Source organism: Girardinichthys multiradiatus, chromosome Y, assembly GCF_021462225.1.
Source record: "Girardinichthys multiradiatus isolate DD_20200921_A chromosome Y, DD_fGirMul_XY1, whole genome shotgun sequence".
NCBI classification, from domain to species: domain Eukaryota; kingdom Metazoa; phylum Chordata; class Actinopteri; order Cyprinodontiformes; family Goodeidae; genus Girardinichthys; species Girardinichthys multiradiatus.
In genome coordinates this window covers 9223074-9242136 of record NC_061818.1, presented here as the reverse complement: position 1 = coordinate 9242136, position 19063 = coordinate 9223074, and the positions used below count along the sequence as shown (strand labels likewise).

The window sequence follows — 19063 nt, the reverse complement described above, 5'->3', positions numbered from 1 at the left end:
GGCACAAATGCGTAAATGTTAGAATTGTAATAGTGAAGGGCTTGAGATTTTAGCAGCCAAGCAGCAGAGCTAGGAGTGTTTAGGAAAGGCACCGATTACTTGAATCTGTCACCTGTCTTTCTGTAAACGTCCCACTGTCATGTGGCTTTGCGGTTAATATTGAAATTCTCCAAACAGGACCAAGTTCAAAAGAATTGAAAGAAACACGGGGATGCTCAGTTTCGCTTTCGTTTCTGAGAAACTGCAGGGAGGAGCGTAATGGCGCCTTATAAAACCTCTCAACTATTTACCAGCATTCACACGCGCATACAGGTAGGCAGACGGTTGGATCCCAGCCCGTTGACGATATACAGATCCAGAGTCTGAGTCCGGAGCTGTTACATGCAACATCCCTCGGTCCCCCGTCAGAGCCCTGCAGGATTATCTCCTTGTGATTAACCAAGGACTCTGTTGGATTACAGACTAACGGATAGATATCACGCAGCTGCTGTTTGGAACAAAACGGTAAGGCTTTTTTTCTTCCTTTTATTTAATTATGGATTTATGATATGCTGCTGCTTTAAATGAAGAAATATATATCTATATATATATTATATATATATATATATATGTCTGTGCTATTTAAAAAGCTTCTGCATTTTTTATGCAAGCGTATATTCTGAATGCATCTTTATTATAAATAAATCCGATAAACAGATATGAAGAGCGAAAATCCAGAAGTTGAGTGGCACTGTAAACCATTTCAGGATCATAAACTCCTACGGAAGGATCACCCTTGCAAAACATTCATAATATACGCCAATTCACCTCTTGTTAATCATTAAAATTTCCTGGAATGTTGCACCACTTTCCTTTTACTTGCCTAATGAATCCAGACAGGGGAAGATGAATCACATCCTGCACACATTAGACTTGCCCTGTAACATAGTGTTTTATCTCAACCAACAGCTCATGAGAGACCCCACACCCCCACCCCCCTTGGGGTCATTACTCCTGATGTCAGACTGGTTTTTTTTATCCTGAAAAAATAGAAAGAAAATAAATACAAATGACATTCTGCCAAAATGTTGTAGATGCTGGTCTAAATAAAGATTTTACCATTTCATTTATAGACACATAAGGCTAGATGGGATATGTGTGTGTGTGGACTTAGACTTTTACAGTAAAATGGTAAAGTGATAAATGGCCTGTACTTCATCAAGTCGCCAGAGATCCCAAAGCACTTTACACTATAATCAGACATTCTCCCATTCATACACACATTCACTCATTGACAGTGGTGAGCTACATTGTAGCCACAGCTGCCCTGTCAGTTGGATGTGGGTTTAATTCCAGCCATATAAGAAACAGCACCGCCCTGTGGAAAGATAGCATGACAATATAATGCACATGCAGTCTTGGATGTGTTTGGCCAGTGATTCCCAGAGATAGGGTTGCGAATCAACAAGAGCAAGGTCATGAGATCCTCTTTAGAAATGAAGCTAAATTCAAAAATAATTAAGCTGATGCATATATATGCTATTAAGTGTTGAAGATACCAAAAACAACATTGTTTAGTTTTTAGCTTGAAAGCTGAAATGTTTGGGACCCATCATGTTTGGCCCAGTCTGATCATTGTTTTGGACTTGGGGTTTAAGATGTTTGTTCAGGCTTTTTGAAATTTTTGAAAGTCCTGAAAACTAACATATTTTTCTTCTTGGTTTCCTTCAGGATGTCAGTGTGGTGGTTAGAGATGGGAGAGGTTTCGGTGCCTCTCTCCACTGTAGGATGGTAGCCGACAGCACAGTGGAAGGTCATGAGCAGACTGCCTTACCAAGCACATTACCAGCACCATCATCATCATCATCTTCTGTGTCGTCATCATCATCAGCAGCAGCAACTCGTACGCAGTCGGACCAGCTTCAGCGTCAGGCCGGTCCAAATCCAAGCCTGAAATCTGGGTCAGCTCGCTCTGTGTACCTGACTCATTTCCCCACCTTCTCTTCCAAGGAGGACTGCAGCATCATCACTGACACAGCCACCAAGCTTGAGCGCAGCGGCTTCTATTGGGGCCCGCTGGGAGTGGAGGAGGCCCACCGCATGCTCCGCAACGCCCCGCTGGGCAGCTTCCTTGTCCGCGACAGCCGGCAGAAGGATGTCTTCTTCACCCTGTCCTACCACGACAAGAAAGGACCTGTCAGCGTGCGCATTGACTACAAGCGGCAAAGGTTCTCTCTAGCTGGCATCGAGTGCTCTTTTCCAACTCTTTTTGCCCTCTTGGAGCATTACATAAACTCGCCCAGGAAGAGCCTGACCGTCCCGTACAGGAAATGGGAGCCCACGCTACAGGAGCTGTGCAGGAAGCAAATCCTGGAGGCGTGCAGAAGAACGAGCCAGATTCCGGAGCTGCCAGTCACACATGTGGTCCAAAATTTCCTGTTGGAGTTCCCTTACAAACTGTAAACAGTCGGCCATATAACATTTTAGCAGTAATGTTTTTTATTTCAAGATGGCAGCTTTTACCAAGTAACGGGACAGCAAACGTGTTATTAAAGGCTCTGCATCAGGGATCTGAGGTAGAGACTGTGTTGCTGGGGTTACAAATAAAATCAACAAGCTCTTTTTGGATGAAAAGGTGTGAAATACTTCCAAAGAGCCACAAAAACCAATGTCAAGCACAGGGAGCCACCAGTTGGACATTAATCGTTTATGACATTTCAATATGTACTACCTCTAGAGACTTGACACCCAGTTACACATGGACAGAGCATCCTTTGATGATGAGGAAGTACGAGAAGTTGAAAAGTGCTGCATTAAAAGAAAACTACACATGCATAGGAGCTAGGACTGTTGTGCTGGAAACTCAAAAAGCTCAGAAATCCTGCCAAAGTACATTAAGGGAATGGACTTTAAACAATTTAGAGTCATTGTGGAAGGTGCGGTTGAAACCATCACATGCAGATTTGCAGCTGCAGCCCAGATTTGTAGCAGATTTAAATACTCTAATGTTAAAAGTTTACATTGCACCTGAATGTTCGCCAGCGCCGAAGGCTCAAACACCACTCAGTGTCTTAAGAGAAATCTGACCTGAATGAAATCTTGTCACAAAGAGCTGGACACATGATATTAATTTGTACTGTACTGCATACAGAGGTGTCCCACCTCTTATTTAACTGTCTCTGCTAAGCAGATTTATTTTTCAGTTTATACATTATTTTTTATACTTGTGATTTTTTTTTTCTCTGTTTTAAATAAAATATATTTAAGAAGTTAACTTCTATTGTTTTTCTGTTTCTTTATTTGTGTCTTGTAATGGAAGTTTTGTGGGGGGTCAGGTGGGAAGTGACAGATCACAGGACAGACAGAAAGTGTGGAAGGCAGTGTACAGTATTGTCACCGCACTGACTCATCTCTGTAGGGCAAAGTGACAGGTGGGTGGGGTTACTTTGGTAGTAAATGAAGTGTTATGCATATATAAACACACTTACCAGAACCTGGGAATGAGATGACACATACTGATGTGTGTGGTAGTAAATCTATAAATGTGTGTGTGTGTATGTGAACAGATTCAAATTTATTCAAGAGGAAGTGGAATTTTTTTTAGGGTTATTGGTTAGACAGACTGATCAAGAGAGTTAGATGTATAATTCAGATTTGTTGCTTTTTTTAAAAAAAAAAAAAAGGTCCAAAGGTTCTTTTTTTTCAACAAAAGTAATAATGGGATAGCACGGCAATGTACAAGGTTCAGAGGCTAGTGTGAACATGGGAGGTGGCACTTGAATGTCATATTTAAAAGATGGCTTTGTTTAATGTCTGCAATGACAAATGAGTCCATTCAAATGACTTATGAGTGTGTTTGAACAGGAGATTGCTCAATGCTTTCAGCTTACCAATAGATTTAAACAGAGTCCAGCTTCAGACTCTATTGAACAATGAACATTTTATTCAAAATAAATGTTCAGCCAGTGCCACTGTTTATGATACACCAGAAGCTTTTACTCCCTCTTGCTCAGCCCCATTGTTTTCATTGGCTCCAACAGAAAGCTTCCTGAAAACTCTCAGGAAGTTGCACCTTGTTTAAACAGAAACATCACAACAGTCATTGTTTAATGTTATCAGTGTTCTGATGAATCAAGTCAGAGGATTTTCAGAACAATGACAAATCTTTCTTTCTTTTCTTTGTGATCATCCAGTAGGTGTCAACCTTATTGTAAGGGGCGTCTATTGGGCAGCAAAATGGACATATTTCCTGCAATGTCATCATCAAAGGAATCAAGTGATCCCAGTGACAGTGAACTCTTCATAGACATTTGGGTGGTAGCTCATTTATATAACACCAGAGCCCACTTTTTTTTTTTTAAGAATAATCTGTCTGCCAGCGCCAACACTCCTTTTCCAGTTACTAAAGTCTTTGCTGTCATGCCTAACCCACAACCTTAAATACAAACTACACTGACAAACTGCTAAATAATTGCTTAGTAGCCTAAACTTAGTTATGAATTAAAAGAGACAATGGACAGGTTTTCCTTTGCGGCAACTGGAAATACCATCATAAATGACTCAAAGGGTTTTGGACTGTGGGACCTTAGAATGGTGGAGGGTCTGCAGTTGGTTCTCAAGCTGTGGTACAAGGACCACTGGTGGTACTTGAGTTTCATTTAGGTGGGAAATTTTGGAATCAACCATTTGCAAACACAAAACTAATATACCACTAAGTAGAGCTAAAAAGCACGCACAATCGAAAAATATTTGTATATATTTTAAAGTAAATAAGTTTATTTATAAAATGCTCACAAATCGCTGTACACCATAAAACACATTTAGTTACACTAAAACAAGCATGTAAAAAAAGCACAACGAAATTGTGATATGAAAGCCTGGTGGAACAAAATAATTTTCACTTGGTTTAGAGTCGTTCAGAGTCAGCAAACAGAAGTTGCAGGGGCAAGCTGTTCCACAGTTGAGGAGCCACAGACTGAAAGGCCCGGCCCCCCTTAATATTAAGCCTTGTACGTGGAGCAGCGAGGTGATTCTGGGCTTGGGATTGGAGGCATAATGTTTTGTTAAAAGCTGACACAAATAATCAGGAGCCTGGCCATTTATAGCCCTGTAGGTGAGAACCATAACTTTAAACTGGAATCTAAAATCCACTGGGAGCCGGTGTAGAGAGTATAAGACCAGGGTGAGATAAGAGTGTTTACTAGATCCACTAGGAGGTCTGGCTGCTGGTTCTGAATAGTTTTTGCAGATGTGAATTTGATGATTTGTCCAGACTGGTAAAAAGAGAATTACAGTAATATAAGCAAGATGACACAAACACATGAATAATGTTCTCTAGATCTGCTCAAGCAATTTTAAAAATGTTTCTTAAATAACAGAAACAGGAACGAGAAATAGATCTAATGTGTAAGTCAAAGCTTACTCAGGAGTCACATGTAACTCATAGGCTATTTTCACATTGGATTTGGTTGCTGGGTAAAAAGAGACAACTGCCTGATTAATTTTTAGAGTGCAATTGACTAGAAGCTATTGTTAAGGGCTCTGTCTTAGTATTTAAAAGTTAAATATACAATGGTTATTAATGAGAACACAAATTTTCGTCCTTTTCGTTTTGTATCTTTAAAAAAACCTCAAAAAGATTGGTCCTTCTGTATTGCTGTTTTGCTGTCAGATCTATCAGTATAGTTTTTTGGACACCTTAGTATTCAATGAGTTGGAACTTGTTAAATAAAATTTGAAAACCACTGTGCAATTGAATTGATCCGTACATGTATGGCTGAACAGCAGCATGCTGTGGCTGTTCTAGGACATGTTAGAGCTATCAGCTCTGTGGATGAGAACATAAGCTAACAGTTTGCTATCTTGGTCAAAGTGACTGCTCATAAATTAAATGTATAGTCATTACAAAACCTTTTAACTGAGGTATAACCTAATATTTGATAGAAATGTAAACACATTTTGGGTTCACATTCTTTGAATATTATCCTCTTTCCATAAAACAGTCAACTGTCAAGTTATTTTAAGGACTGGGGACAATATCGTCATTGGCTTTAAATCATTCATTGCAGCAAGTTGACGTTGTTTTCTCAATCAAATTCTTTTGCATAAGAAAAACGTTGATAATGTCGCATAGTAGCTTGATCAAAGTCTTTATTTGAAAGGTTAAAACACTAATGGCTCTAGTATATCAACAGCTATTGTGTCAATGGCAGTGTGATTTGGGCTCCTACACAAACTAGTTTGACTACGTGAATGTGAATGACAGCTAACGTTACCAAGTAAAAAGGTGAGCCAGGGCTGGGCTAAAGAGTGCTCATCCCAATTTACTACAATTTGTCCAGTTATCAAGACTAGGTATACATTTATAATTACATAGCTTCTGCCAACTTCTAAAAAGTTCTAATTTTGTCCAATTCAGAATACCATAAAAGTTACTACAGCAGGACAATGTATAGATGTATTCTGATTTCTTACTGTTTGCTTCTCAGTTATGAGCAGCAGGGTATTAATGATGAAAAGCTGCTGTGTGCTACAAAATGTGGCTTTCAGTCATTTAAACCTTGTCCTTCCAGTCTTCGGTCATAATGCCTGTTCTCAATGCCATTTTTGGTTAATAGTTTTGTTCTAATAGATAAAAACAAAGTTTTGGGTATTATGACTGACAAAAGATTCAAGACTGAATTGTTGATTGCGGGACTGTTGTTCCTAATGGGAATCATGACCCCGTCCAAGAGAAGGAAAAAAAAAACCCTCATTGTTAACATCTGGTTACAGCTAGAATGAGACTAGGAAGTTAAAAGAAGACTTATACTACATTTCCAGAGAATGTTCAGACAGAATGTTCACCGCAGCATAACTTTCACATTATGTCATCTTAGACACCTCCTGGTAAATACCTGACACAACAAAAAGACACAACGTCACCTCACATACTTGACAATTTCACTTGTGACATTTGCAGTTACCTTTAGCGTCTACTAGATTTAGGAGCATTGAAAGGAAAACGCAGAGAAACCAAGCCATATGGTAGACAGTAGGTGTATCTGGTCTCCAATGGACAGCTTTGAATAGGTCAAATCAACCTTTCATTATTAATTTGGTTAAAGTGACACAGACATTGGTTTGTACGATTAGACCTCAAATGTTTATCTTTTCACATCCATGACATTTGTGAGAGTGTATGCGTGTGATGTAAACTTCATATCTAATCTTTAGCTGTAACCTTGCCAGACTTTCAGTCATACCAAACCAGACCTCCAACGCTAAAACCAAATCTGAACCTAAGGCCTTTGTGATCTTATGGGGATTTTTACAAACTCTTTTGGTTCCAGACAAATGTAGCCAAACACACTCAAGTGAGTCATACCGAATATAATAGTCAGTTTGTTTCAAGTAAAGCCAGACTAGTTAGAGGATATAATCATCTCATATTAGGGAAGGCAACCACCAGAAGTGGGACTAACACGAGTCAGGAATCAACATGACTGTAATATCCGAAATCTGATCAATATCACTTCCCGCCTATTTTTCGTTTACATCAAATAACATTTTCAAGCACACATTTATAGTTAGGTGTGAGTTCCTCTTGTAGGCCTGGCGACTGAATCATGTGTTTCCATCAGTTTCACTCAGCTCCTCGGTTTTCAGGACATTCCCAATGTTTTTGAGAAGTGAAAGGTGAAGTGAGGTGTTCTATGATCTTGTTTTATCAGCTGATTTATGAGGAATCCTGCTTTCTGTTCTTTAACCTACAGAGACCATTTAAAAAATAAAAACAAAATAAGAAAACAACTGGTCTCTGAAAACATGAAGAGAAAGCAGGCATTGTGAGGTGGGACAGGAAGACATTCTTTGACATTTGAAAGGAATAAGACAAGTCAAGACCTTCTTGACTTGTTTTGTAATAGTCATCTAGAGGTTATCAGCCCTGGCAATCTATCTGGCAGCAAACCTGTTTTTCTTTTGGTTCTTTTGTACAGACAAATGATTTAGAAATCCCCAAAAGACACATTAGTCTTGCTCTTCCCATATTTTCCACACTTCTTTTCAGTGCAATATCTGACAATTTCCAGAGTGACAACTGATTTATAGGAAACAGTGATTGAGCAGAAGAGGCAAGGTTCTGACAGTGACTTGACAAGGTAATTTGTCCCCCTAGATCATTAAATTCCTGATGTCTTGTTAAACTATAGATTAATCTACACTTTCATTTAGACCAAGAAGTTCTAGTATCACTCCAGACATCCTCCACCAGAAGCTCACACAGCTCAACGTCCCAGCCTCCACCTGTCAGTGGATCAACAGCTTCCTGACACACCGACAGCAGCAGGTGAGACTGGGGAGCATCTTCTCCCGATCCAGATCAATAAGTACTGGTGCCCCCCAGGGGTGTGTTCTATCCCCACTCCTCTTCTCTCTGTACACAAATGACTGCACCTCATCGGACTCGTCCGTGAAACTCCTTAAGTTTGCAGATGACACCACTGTCATTGGACTGATCCAGGACGGTGATTTGTCTGCATACAGACAGCAGGTGGATCGACTGGTACATTGGTGCGGTCAGAACTACCTTGAACTGAACCCACTCAAGACTGTGGAAATGGTGGTGGACTTTCGGAGAACACCAACCCCATACACCCCCCTCACCATCCTCAACAACACTGTATCGGCCGTGGACCACTTCAGGTTCTTAGGAACCACCATCTCTGAGGACCTGAGATGGTCTTCACACATAGACACTGTTCAGAAGAAGGTCCAGCAGAGACTGTACTTCCTGTGGCAACTCAAGAAGTTCAACCTTCCACAGGAGCTGCTGGTCATCTTCTACACTGCCATCATTCAGTCTGTCCTGTCTTCATCCATCTCAGTGTAGTTTGGCTCATCCACAAAACAGGACAGGTCCAGACTGCAACAAACAATCTGGTCTGCAGAGAGAATAATCAGAGCTGATCTTCCCTCCATCCAGGACTTATACAGGTCTAGGGTCAAGAAAAGAGCTGCTAAAATCTCTGCAGACCCCACACACTCTGCACATAAACTGTTTAGAGTTTTATCTTCAGGCCGCCGCTACAGAGCACTGTTCACTAAAACCAGCCGCCACAGAGACAGTTTCTTCCCCCAGGCTGTTTCTCTGATGAACATTCAATAGAGTACAGAACAACAGCATACAGATGTTGCAAATGCATCTTTTTATTATATATGTGTATATTGTACATTGTAAATTTGTATATTCTGTAATGCAAAAACAGAACAAAAGAGCAAAGTGTACCGGAGGCAAATTCCTTGTTTGTATGTACGAACTTGGCAATAAAGCTGATTCTGTTTAATTCCTAACATAAATATATGAAAAAAGAAAGTTCAGCTTTTTCTAAAGCTAAGCTGGTTCTTGCAAATAGCAACAAGCTTTTTGCTCCAAGAATTTCCTGTACTTTCACCATAGAAGGATGCAACAAAACAAAAACTCTTTTTAAAGGCTCAGTTTGACATGAAGGGAAATCCACTTGAAAACAATGATATAAAAAGAGCAATACAATTCTTCTGTTAGCATAATGGCTGACAGCAGGCGGAAACCGGAAGCATGACCGGCTGCCTACTAATGCTTCAAGGATTAATAAGTACATCACAATGCCTACAGCAGCCTTACAGACTGATATTATTTTAAAACAGTTTATGATTTCAAAACTGCAAAAATGTTCAATCATATTGTTCTCATGATTTAAAATCATTTTAATGAGATCTCAGAGACAGTGCCAGAGTGACCAGTGATTTATCTTGACAAAAAGGAGCACAGAGAATCTCATAGGTTATTAAACCGGAAATGTATGTCATAGCTGAAAGGTAAACAGTAATTTTTATTCCATATACTTATAGGCCAATTTTACTGTTTGGACATATTTTCAGTCCATAAAATGAATATACTCTGAGAATCTCATACCTACCCCATGCTTTGTGCAATAGCAGTTTATCCTTATAAAATCTTTGATTTGTGCAAAAATTACTATAAATTTGTCAGACTAGTTTTTGTGCACTGCTAAATGCTATATTCTTAAATGTATTTTTTCTCACTAACAAATATTGTATTATGAGGTTAAAAAAATAAATTAATCTTCAGTCACAGCTCATATTCTGAGCTGCCACATGTGAAGACACAATGACGTAAATACGAAGACTTGAAAAGCACAACAGTGCAGAAAAAAGTCAGATCTGTCAGTAATCTCTACAGCAACAAAAAAAACAAAAAACTAATTCATGCTGTGAATGTGGTTCGGTACAGAGATGACACACACATTATCACTTCAGTACCAGGAACCTGTTCATGTTTAAGCACACACAACCAGACTTCCCTGAAGAGAGGAACAGCGATAAAAACTAACACGTACAGACCACAAGATGACTGAGGGCCCCAGCAACAGCCACAGAGAGACAGAGGTCACGTCATGATCTTAGCCTCAAACGGGGTATCCATCTCACACAGGAAGAAAAATACTGTGTTTATACTCTGCTGTTAAAGAGCAGTGAAATGAAATGAAAGCTGGTGGTGGTTTAACAGACATTTGGTTTAGAACTTTATGGCTCTTCAAAGTCCAAAAACAAGTTAAGGTTGTACATTTAGAGACCAACTATAATAAAAAAATACATTCTAAAGCTATTTATAATAAAAAATAATGTACAGTGTAACTGAAACATGGGTTTAGATGCTCTGCAGTCAGTAGTAAATAATATAAATAATTAGAAGACTGTAGCACAACTGATGTTAAGTAGAATAATTTATTGCAGTTCTTTATTCCTCTGTTTTCATTAATAATACTTACAAGTTTAAAAGCGCAGAGCATTTACAGAGCATACAAACATATCATACACTCTCACACTACAATCAGATAACAATGGAGGCTCCTATTGGCATGTTCTTGTAGTTTCCAGTGGTGTAGGCCCTAAACCAACCCATTCAACTACACAAACTGGGTCGTGCCACTTCGGCATGCCAGGGATCCCCATCCTCATTCTGCTGCTATTTACAGTAACAGGATGAAAAGAACAGGAGACAGACCCATAAAACAGAGTATTGCTCTGGATTTAGACAAAAAATTAAGCATAAAAAATAACTTTAAGACATAAATTGTGTTCGGATGGCACAGAAGATTAAAGTTTGAGCTGAAGAAAAGAAAACATTAGATTGAACAGAAGTAAAACAGAGGTTTAAACAATCAAAGTGTGCTTTGTTCCTAAGATATGGAAACTCAAGTTGAGAACAAATGTTAATCAAACACTCCCATGTGGAGAGAAAAGTGAAACCGTACATTCATCTCTCCTTTTATTGGTTAGATTTAGGGTTATTGTAGTAGTAAAGATTCATTCATCTGATTAAAGCAGGAAGCCAAGAAGCAGTTTGACCTTAGCATATGGGTTCTGAGGAACAAAAAATGTGTTTTCCTTCTTTAGTTTTCGTCCGAAATAGTCAGGCTTTACCAAAAAGCTTTTTCAGCAATGGGGTTCTTACATTTAGAAAAAAGCCTTAGGGACATTAAACTGCATTCCTCAATTTAAATCCAATCCCAGATATTTGAAGAATAAAACAATTAAAACTAAACTATGTTTTCTTTTTATCACAGACTTAGCTTTTTATCTGCATAATTAGACTGAAATAGTAATTTAATAAATAACTGCGTGAACTGAATTACTGAGTGTTACATTATGTACTTCTAGCATGCCTTTGCTTTACTGCAATCATTCACAACATGTTAGTGACGGTCACACTTGGTAATTCACTTCTTAAAAATGAATTGAGTGAAAGCTGGACCATGTTAACATCCGTTAGTCTGAGAAAAAGTTGCTTCTGCTAATTACGGTCCATGACACCACTTTCAACAGATGAAAAAAACCCTAGGTAATCCAGTTTAGGGATGTCAGAAACAGGTCTGACATGCTGCTGTGAAAAGGCAAGCGTGTATATTGTGTGTGTGTGTATTTAGCACAGTAGTGAACACTGCTGCCCAAAATGTTTGGTGACTATTTATATGAACTGAAATATCTCATAGAAAAGTGTGAAAACTGCTCACATTCTTAGCATGTGGTGTATAAATGAAGTATCAGAATGAATAAAAATGTTTGCTGGTTGCGCACCTCGACACACGCTGTAGCTGTCACACTCGAATGCTCAGAAAATCATGTGCTTGAGCCTTCCAGGGCTTTGACCAGTGTATTTGTTCTCTGAGGAAAAAGTGTCTTTTTTCCTGTGCAGACACAAATGAGGAGAAGCCTCCTGATGCATCCTGGGAGTATTTACATCACACCCGAAGATCCCCATGGATGGTGACATGAAAATATACTGCAGCCAGTATTGGACAGTCAGCCCACCATACAGTATTCTGTGTGTGTGAATGTATGGAGGCTGTTTAATCCAGTTCGGGGGACTTTGCTGATTCTTTGTGTATCTCTGCATCCACAGTCTTCTCCACAGACTCTGTTGCTGCTCTGTTCGCTCTTTCAACTTCAAAAGATGTATCCTCACCTTGCTGGTCTGCTCCCTCAAGACCTTCATCAGTGGGTGTGATCAAGTCAGTTGTTTCAGTAGTTTCATCTTTAACTGTAGCATCTGTCTCTGTCTCATCCATCAGTGACCCATCCTCTTCTTGCAGCTCCTCTTCTCTTTCCCGATAAGCCTCTTTCTCTTCCTCTATTATGGAGGCATCTGGTCTCGGTAGGGAGTGGGTTGCAGCACATGGATGCAGGTGCGGTGAGTCGGCGGGGGGCAGCAGTGTGAGCGACTCCACACTTAGGGTGTCTGCATTGCTGTTTGTAAGCAGGGAGATGGTGGGCTGGGAAGCCGGAGTGAGGCTTGGTGCCAGGGCTGGTACAGGGACTGGGTTAGATGGAGTAGAAGGAGGTTCTCCGCCTCCTCCTTCACCTTCACAGCCAGAAGACGAGGATGGGGTGTGCTCCAAATATGCACCATCATCTAGAGAACGGCAAAAGATAGAGACAGCTGAACTGAGAGACAAAAAAGTCTCAGCCACTAAACACACACATCCAGCATGGGAATTGTGGGTAGTGATATTTAACACGCTAAATATTGCATCGAAACTGTTCTTATCGACTGCCATACTACACATATATTGTAATGATTATTGCAATTCAATATATTGTACAAGTCTAGTGCTAAGCATTTCAAGAAGATTGAACTATTTCAACATTATAATTTAGTGAACTTAGTTGAAACTTGTGCACAGCTCATATTTTCTCTTTACTTTAACAGTCATAGGTTTTCAAGCGGTTTATAGCTGGCTGTAGAGAAAGAGGGAACGTAAAATTATTTTAGGGTTTAAAACCGTTTCTGTTCTGAGGCAAAATAACAAGAACAAGAAAAAACACACCCTCCCTGACTGGTATCAGATTTTAAGTTTAGGTGAGAGGCTGAGCGACTTTTTGGTTAAAGTTCCTTTAAGACACCAGGTTGTAATTCCAAATTCAGCTATTTTCTCCGCTCCTGTTGCCTCAAAAGCTGCAATAGTAAAACACCTTATAATTGGTTTGTTACACCTTTCCATGAACTTCCTGTAAGGTAAAATTTTATCCTGCATTCAGCTGATGAACATCAATAAATATTCCTGCAGGGGGTGGAGTGATTTGTTTGAATAATATGACCCCGTCTTGGCCCCTACAATGAAAGTGCTCATAAAATACAAACAAACAAATACCCAATCAGCCAGGGTAAATGAATGCTCTGAGAAACTTTATTTCACGGGATAAACCATCTGAGCCTCTTAGTTAAAGTGGGAGTTTTGTTACAGATACCCACAGAAGAGCTGAAAATAGGAGTAGTAATAAGCAGGACTGGAAAAAGTTTTATCCAGCTGGAGAAGAAACCCCTCGAGATACATCCATTTTATGCTGATTACTAAATAACCCTACATACTGTGTTTGCAGCTAGGAGTAGTACTGACTACAATATTCATGTGGACTTAGGGTTAGGGTCATTTTGTTATATCACAACCACAAAATTACATTTATTTCATTGGGACTTTATGTGACAGACCAACATGGAGTAGTAGTGTTAAGAATATATGGTTCTGAAATTCTTTTACAACTACAAATTTGAAAAGTGTGGCATGTATCTGTATTCAGCCCAAGCACCACCAATGCTCCCCAACCCACTGCTGAGTTAATACTGGGTAGAACTACCAAGTGTCAAAAGCATTTTTTCTTGTCACATATTCTCAACATCTTTCTGGACTTTGACTGGGCCACTCAAACATATGAATTTGCTTGGATCTAAACCATTCCATTGTGACTCTGCCTGCATGTTCCAAGTTGTTTCCTGCTGGAAGGTGACCCTCCCATCTCAAGTCTTTCACACAGTTCAACAGATTTTCTTCCAGGATTGTCATCTAATTTCGCCCCATCCATATTCCCATCAACTCTGTCCAGCTTCCCTCTCCCTAGAAAATGATGCCGCCACCACCATGTCCAGGGTGATGTACCGTTTTTAGTCACAAAGAATTTTCAGATTTTTATTTGTAAAGCATTCTACAAACCATGAACAAATTTCCTACTTTGTGTTGGTATGTCACATAAAACCCCAAACAAATACTTCAATCTTTGAGGTTGTAACATACCAAAATATAAAAAGGTTCAAGGGGCATGAATTATCTATAGTCTGATCTACTCTGTCTGTTACTGGTGCAGAAACTCTACAGTAACTGCAGAGTTGCAATGTCTCTGGTGCAATATACAACAACACTTAGTCCCAACACATTCTTTGACTTTTATATTTAGCTGTTCCGATGATAAATCTAAAACATGGAATAAAACAATTAATTCTGCTCTTCATGTAAGAATTTAAGTTAACCACATAACTACTGACAGAAAAGTTAGATGACTGACTTAAAAATGTGGGCCTTGTTCTGAGAATCTCTGATTCGACCACACAGGCATCCTGTTTCTAAGCACACACAGTTAATCCCTGCCGCCTCTGTGTGTTCAGAGGGAACCAGCCACAGAGGTTGATATATAATATTATGTGGGAAAGTCCTTGTGTGAACCAAATTAAACATGCACAGAAATCTGATAAACACATAATCAGGTGATCCACCACCAAATGAATACATGGTGCAGAAGTTCAGAGATGGGAGTCTGGTGACATGGGACTCATGATTGGATGGTATTTGAAGAAGACCCATGAATGCCTGAAAATGCTGCTCTGAGGTTTATAGTTGGAGCAATTTAACACCTGAGGAAGACTTTGCTTAATATATTATTGGTTCATCCATCCCCTGTTTTTATACCTGCCTTGTTTGTGATGTAAACCAAGCTTATGAGTTACAAAAAGCATCATTGGGCATGTGTGTGTACATTCTCACATACACCACATATAGGCATCTAGTATATGACGCTGTAACAAATGTTTTCACATTGTCACACCACTAAGAACTACTGTGGTTTTTGTGGGTTGCATATATAGTCACCATAGAAACATCTTTGACATGACAGGAGTCCAGAATGTATATTTGTGTAGTGAAGGAACTACTCTTTCCAAGCAGGTCGCTTCACTTATATCTGCACAATGTTGACTGCAGAATTTGTTTTCCCAAAATGACTGACTCACTTTATAGATCTAAATCTGCATATTCTAATGTTTGTCTAAGTGTGTGTGTGTGTGTGTGTGTGTTACCTGAGGGGCTCTGAACCGATGTAGTGCTTGCAGTAACAGAGTCACATCTCCCGGTGCTCCCACTCCCACTGGAGGGAGGCGATGGGGAGGAGAGTGGTGAAGGACTGTGCTGGGGCACACAGTGGGCCACTGCAAAACCTGCAGGTGGTGCCACATATAAACGGACGTATTTACATCACGTGTTACTTGTCCAGACTTCTTAAGTTAGTTGTCTAGATCCAATGTGAGATATTTCAGTTGAGATTTACATGGCAATTTGTTCAGTGAGTAGGAGGAAGTACATAGAAATGTTGTCTGATAGAAGTAGACAGGAGAGCTAACAAACCAGCATCACAGAGCGATTTCAAAGCTCTCTATGGTGAGCCTGGAGTAACTGAAATTTACAACGTTAGTGAACAAAATCCTTGAGACATAAACTGCAATTTGAAACACACTGTGATAGTATTCACATGGACTATTATTTGTGCTCCAATTCTGACCAGCCTTGTCTGTCTGATGCACATGGGCATCTGATGTCTGATACAAATGGATAGCTTCAGCTATCTCATCTTTCTCTAATAACTTTCACCAGAAGCCGTTATATTTCACTTCCACCCTGTTATTGGACAAGCCTCACTTTTCTGACATCATCAGTGAGGGTTTTTTCCTCATGAGGGTGTAAGAGCACTTCAGTAACATAGCTGTCTACATTCCAAAGAGACCATCTGTCACATCACTCATGTTCTGTAGATCTATCTACAATTAGTTCTCCCACAACATGTCATTGGGCCTTAAAAAGTTACTTCAACATAAAAAGTTCAATTACTCGAGCAGCATCTGCAGTAAGGCATCCTTCATTAAGCTCAGACACTGAGGAAAAAAATAATGCTGCTAAAGTTAACCATCTGTAAAAGAAAGCATTTTCTAGCCTCATAGACACTGATAACACCTACAGTGCCTTGTGAAAGTACTCGGCCCCGTTGAACTGGTCAACCTCTTGCCATATTTCAGGCTTCAAACATGAAGATATAAAATTCAAATTTTTTTGTGAAGAATCAACAACAAGTGGGACACAATCGTGAAGTGGAATTACATTTATTGGATGTATCAAACTTTTTTAACAAATAAAAAACTGAAAAGTGCAGGGGTGCAATATTATACGTTTATTTGTGAACCATTCCATTGTAGATTTGGCTTCATGTTTTGGATCATTGTCTTGTTGGAAGATTAATCTCCGTCCCAGTCTCAGGTCTCTTGCAGACTCCAACAGGTTGTCTTCCAGAATGGTCCTGTATTTGGCCCCATCCATCTTCCCATCAATTTTGACCATCTTCCCTGTCCCTGCTGATGAAAAGCAGGCCCAAACCATGATGCTGCCACCACCATGTTTAACAGTGGGGATGGTGTGTTCAGGGCGATGAGCTGTGTTGCTTTTACAAACATATCGTTTTGCATTGTGGCCAAACAGTTTGATTTTGGTTTCATCTGACCAGAGCACCTTCTTCCACATGTTTGGTGTGTCTCCCAGGTGGCTTGTGGCAAACTTTAAACGAGACTTTTTATGGATATCTTTGAGAAATGGTTTCTTCTTGCCACTCTTCCATAAAGGCCAGATTTGTGCAGTGTACGACTGATTGTTGTCCTATGGACAGACTCTCCCACCTCAGCTGTAGATCTCTGCAGTTCATCCAGAGTGATCATGGGCCTCTTGGCTGCATCTCTGATCAGTCTTCTCCTTGTTCAAGATGAAAGTTTAGAGGGACGGCCGGGTCTTGGTAGATTTGCAGTGGTCTGATACTCCTTCCATTTCAATATGATTGCTTGCACAGTGCTCCTTGGGATGTTTAAAGCTTGGGAAATCTTTTTGTATCCAAATCCAGCTTTAAACTTCTCCACAACAGTATCTCGGACCTGCCTGGTGTGTTCCTTGGTCTTCATGATGCTCTTTGAACAGAACCCTGAGACTATCACAGAGCAGGTGCATTTATACGGAGACTTGATTACACACAGGTGGATTCTATTTATCATCATCAGTCATTTGGGACAACATTGGATCATTCAGAGATCCTCACTGAACTTCTGGAGTGAGTTTGCTGCACTGAAAGTAAAGTGGCCGAATAATATTGCACGCCCCACTTTTCAGTTTTTTACAGGTCCTTCTCAAAATATTAGCATATTGTGATAAAGTTCATTATTTTCCATAATGTAATGATGAAAATTTAACATTCATATATTTTAGATTCATTGCACACTAACTGAAATATTTCAGGTCTTTTATTGTCTTAATACGGATGATTTTGGCATACAGCTCATGAAAACCCAAAATTCCTATCTCACAAAATTAGCATATCATTAAAAGGGTCTCTAAACGAGCTATGAACCTAATCATCTGAATCAACGAGTTAACTCTAAACACCTGCAAAAGATTCCTGAGGCCTTTAAAACTCCCAGCCTGGTTCATCACTCAAAACCCCAATCATGGGTAAGACTGCCGACCTGACTGCTGTCCAGAAGGCCACTATTGACACCCTCAAGCAAGAGGGTAAGACACAGAAAGAAATTTCTGAATGAATAGGCTGTTCCAGAGTGCTGTATCAAGGCACCTCAGTGGGAAGTCTGTGGGAAGGAAAAAGTGTGGCAGAAAACGCTGCACAACGAGAAGAGGTGACCGGACCCTGAGGAAGATTGTGGAGAAGGGCCGATTCCAGACCTTGGGGGACCTGCGGAAGCAGTGGACTGAGTCTGGAGTAGAAACATCCAGAGCCACCGTGCACAGGCGTGTGCAGGAAATGGGCTATAGGTGCCGCATTCCCCAGGTCAAGCCACTTTTGAACCAGAAATAGCGGCAGAAGCGCCTGACCTGGGCTACAGAGAAGCAGCACTGGACTGTTGCTCAGTGGTCCAAAGTACTTTTTTCGGATGAAAGCAAATTCTGCATGTCATTCGGAAATCAAGGTGCCAGAGTCTGGAGGAAGACTGGGGAGAAGGAAATGCCAAAATGCCAGAAGTCCAGTGTCAAGTACCCACAGTCAGTGATGGTCTGGGGTGCCGTGTCAGCTGCTGGTGTTGGTCCACTGTGTTTTATCAAGGGCAGGGTCAATGCAGCTAGCTATCAGGAGATTTTGGAGCACTTCATGCTTCCATCTGCTGAAAAGCTTTATGGAGATGAAGATTTCATTTTTCAGCACGACCTGGTACCTGCTCACAGTGCCAAAACCACTGGTAAATGGTTTACTGACCATGGTATCACTGTGCTCAATTGGCCTGCCAACTCTCCTGACCTGAACCCCATAGAGAATCTGTGGGATATTGTGAAGAGAACGTTGAGAGACTCAAGACCCAACACTCTGGATGAGCTAAAGGCCGCTATCGAAGCATCCTGGGCCTCCATAAGACCTCAGCAGTGCCACAGGCTGATTGCCTCCATGCCACGCCGCA

The 19063-nt window shown here is 40.3% G+C and overlaps 2 protein-coding genes across 9 annotated transcripts in view; one reads left to right on the top strand and one right to left on the bottom strand.

The window, feature by feature from the left end:
- Window positions 1–251: 251 nt before the first annotated feature.
- Window positions 252–2569, top strand: LOC124864623 (suppressor of cytokine signaling 1-like). The gene is made up of 2 exons (XM_047359473.1): window positions 252–504; window positions 1711–2569. Exon 2 carries the CDS (start codon window positions 1768–1770, stop codon window positions 2440–2442), a length of 675 nt encoding a protein of 224 aa, XP_047215429.1. The 5' UTR covers window positions 252–504; window positions 1711–1767; the 3' UTR covers window positions 2443–2569.
- Window positions 2570–10727: 8158 nt separating this feature from the next.
- The window catches only part of LOC124864341 (protein CLEC16A-like), a 56007-nt gene continuing 47671 nt past the window's right edge, over window positions 10728–19063 (bottom strand). For all 8 annotated transcript variants that reach the window (XM_047359097.1, XM_047359099.1, XM_047359101.1 and 5 more), the window contains 2 exons: window positions 15647–15784; window positions 10728–12934 (listed from right to left, as the gene is read on the bottom strand). In XM_047359097.1, coding sequence (XP_047215053.1) covers window positions 12372–12934; window positions 15647–15784 — 701 coding nt within the window. In that variant the 3' untranslated portion in view covers window positions 10728–12371. The remainder of the gene's footprint in view (window positions 12935–15646; window positions 15785–19063) is intronic.

What these genes read in the sequence shown, in the direction of transcription:
- LOC124864623 (XM_047359473.1), top strand. Translation starts at nt 1,768, where the DNA reads ATGGTAGCCGACAGCACAGTGGAAGGTCATGAGCAGACTGCCTTACCA.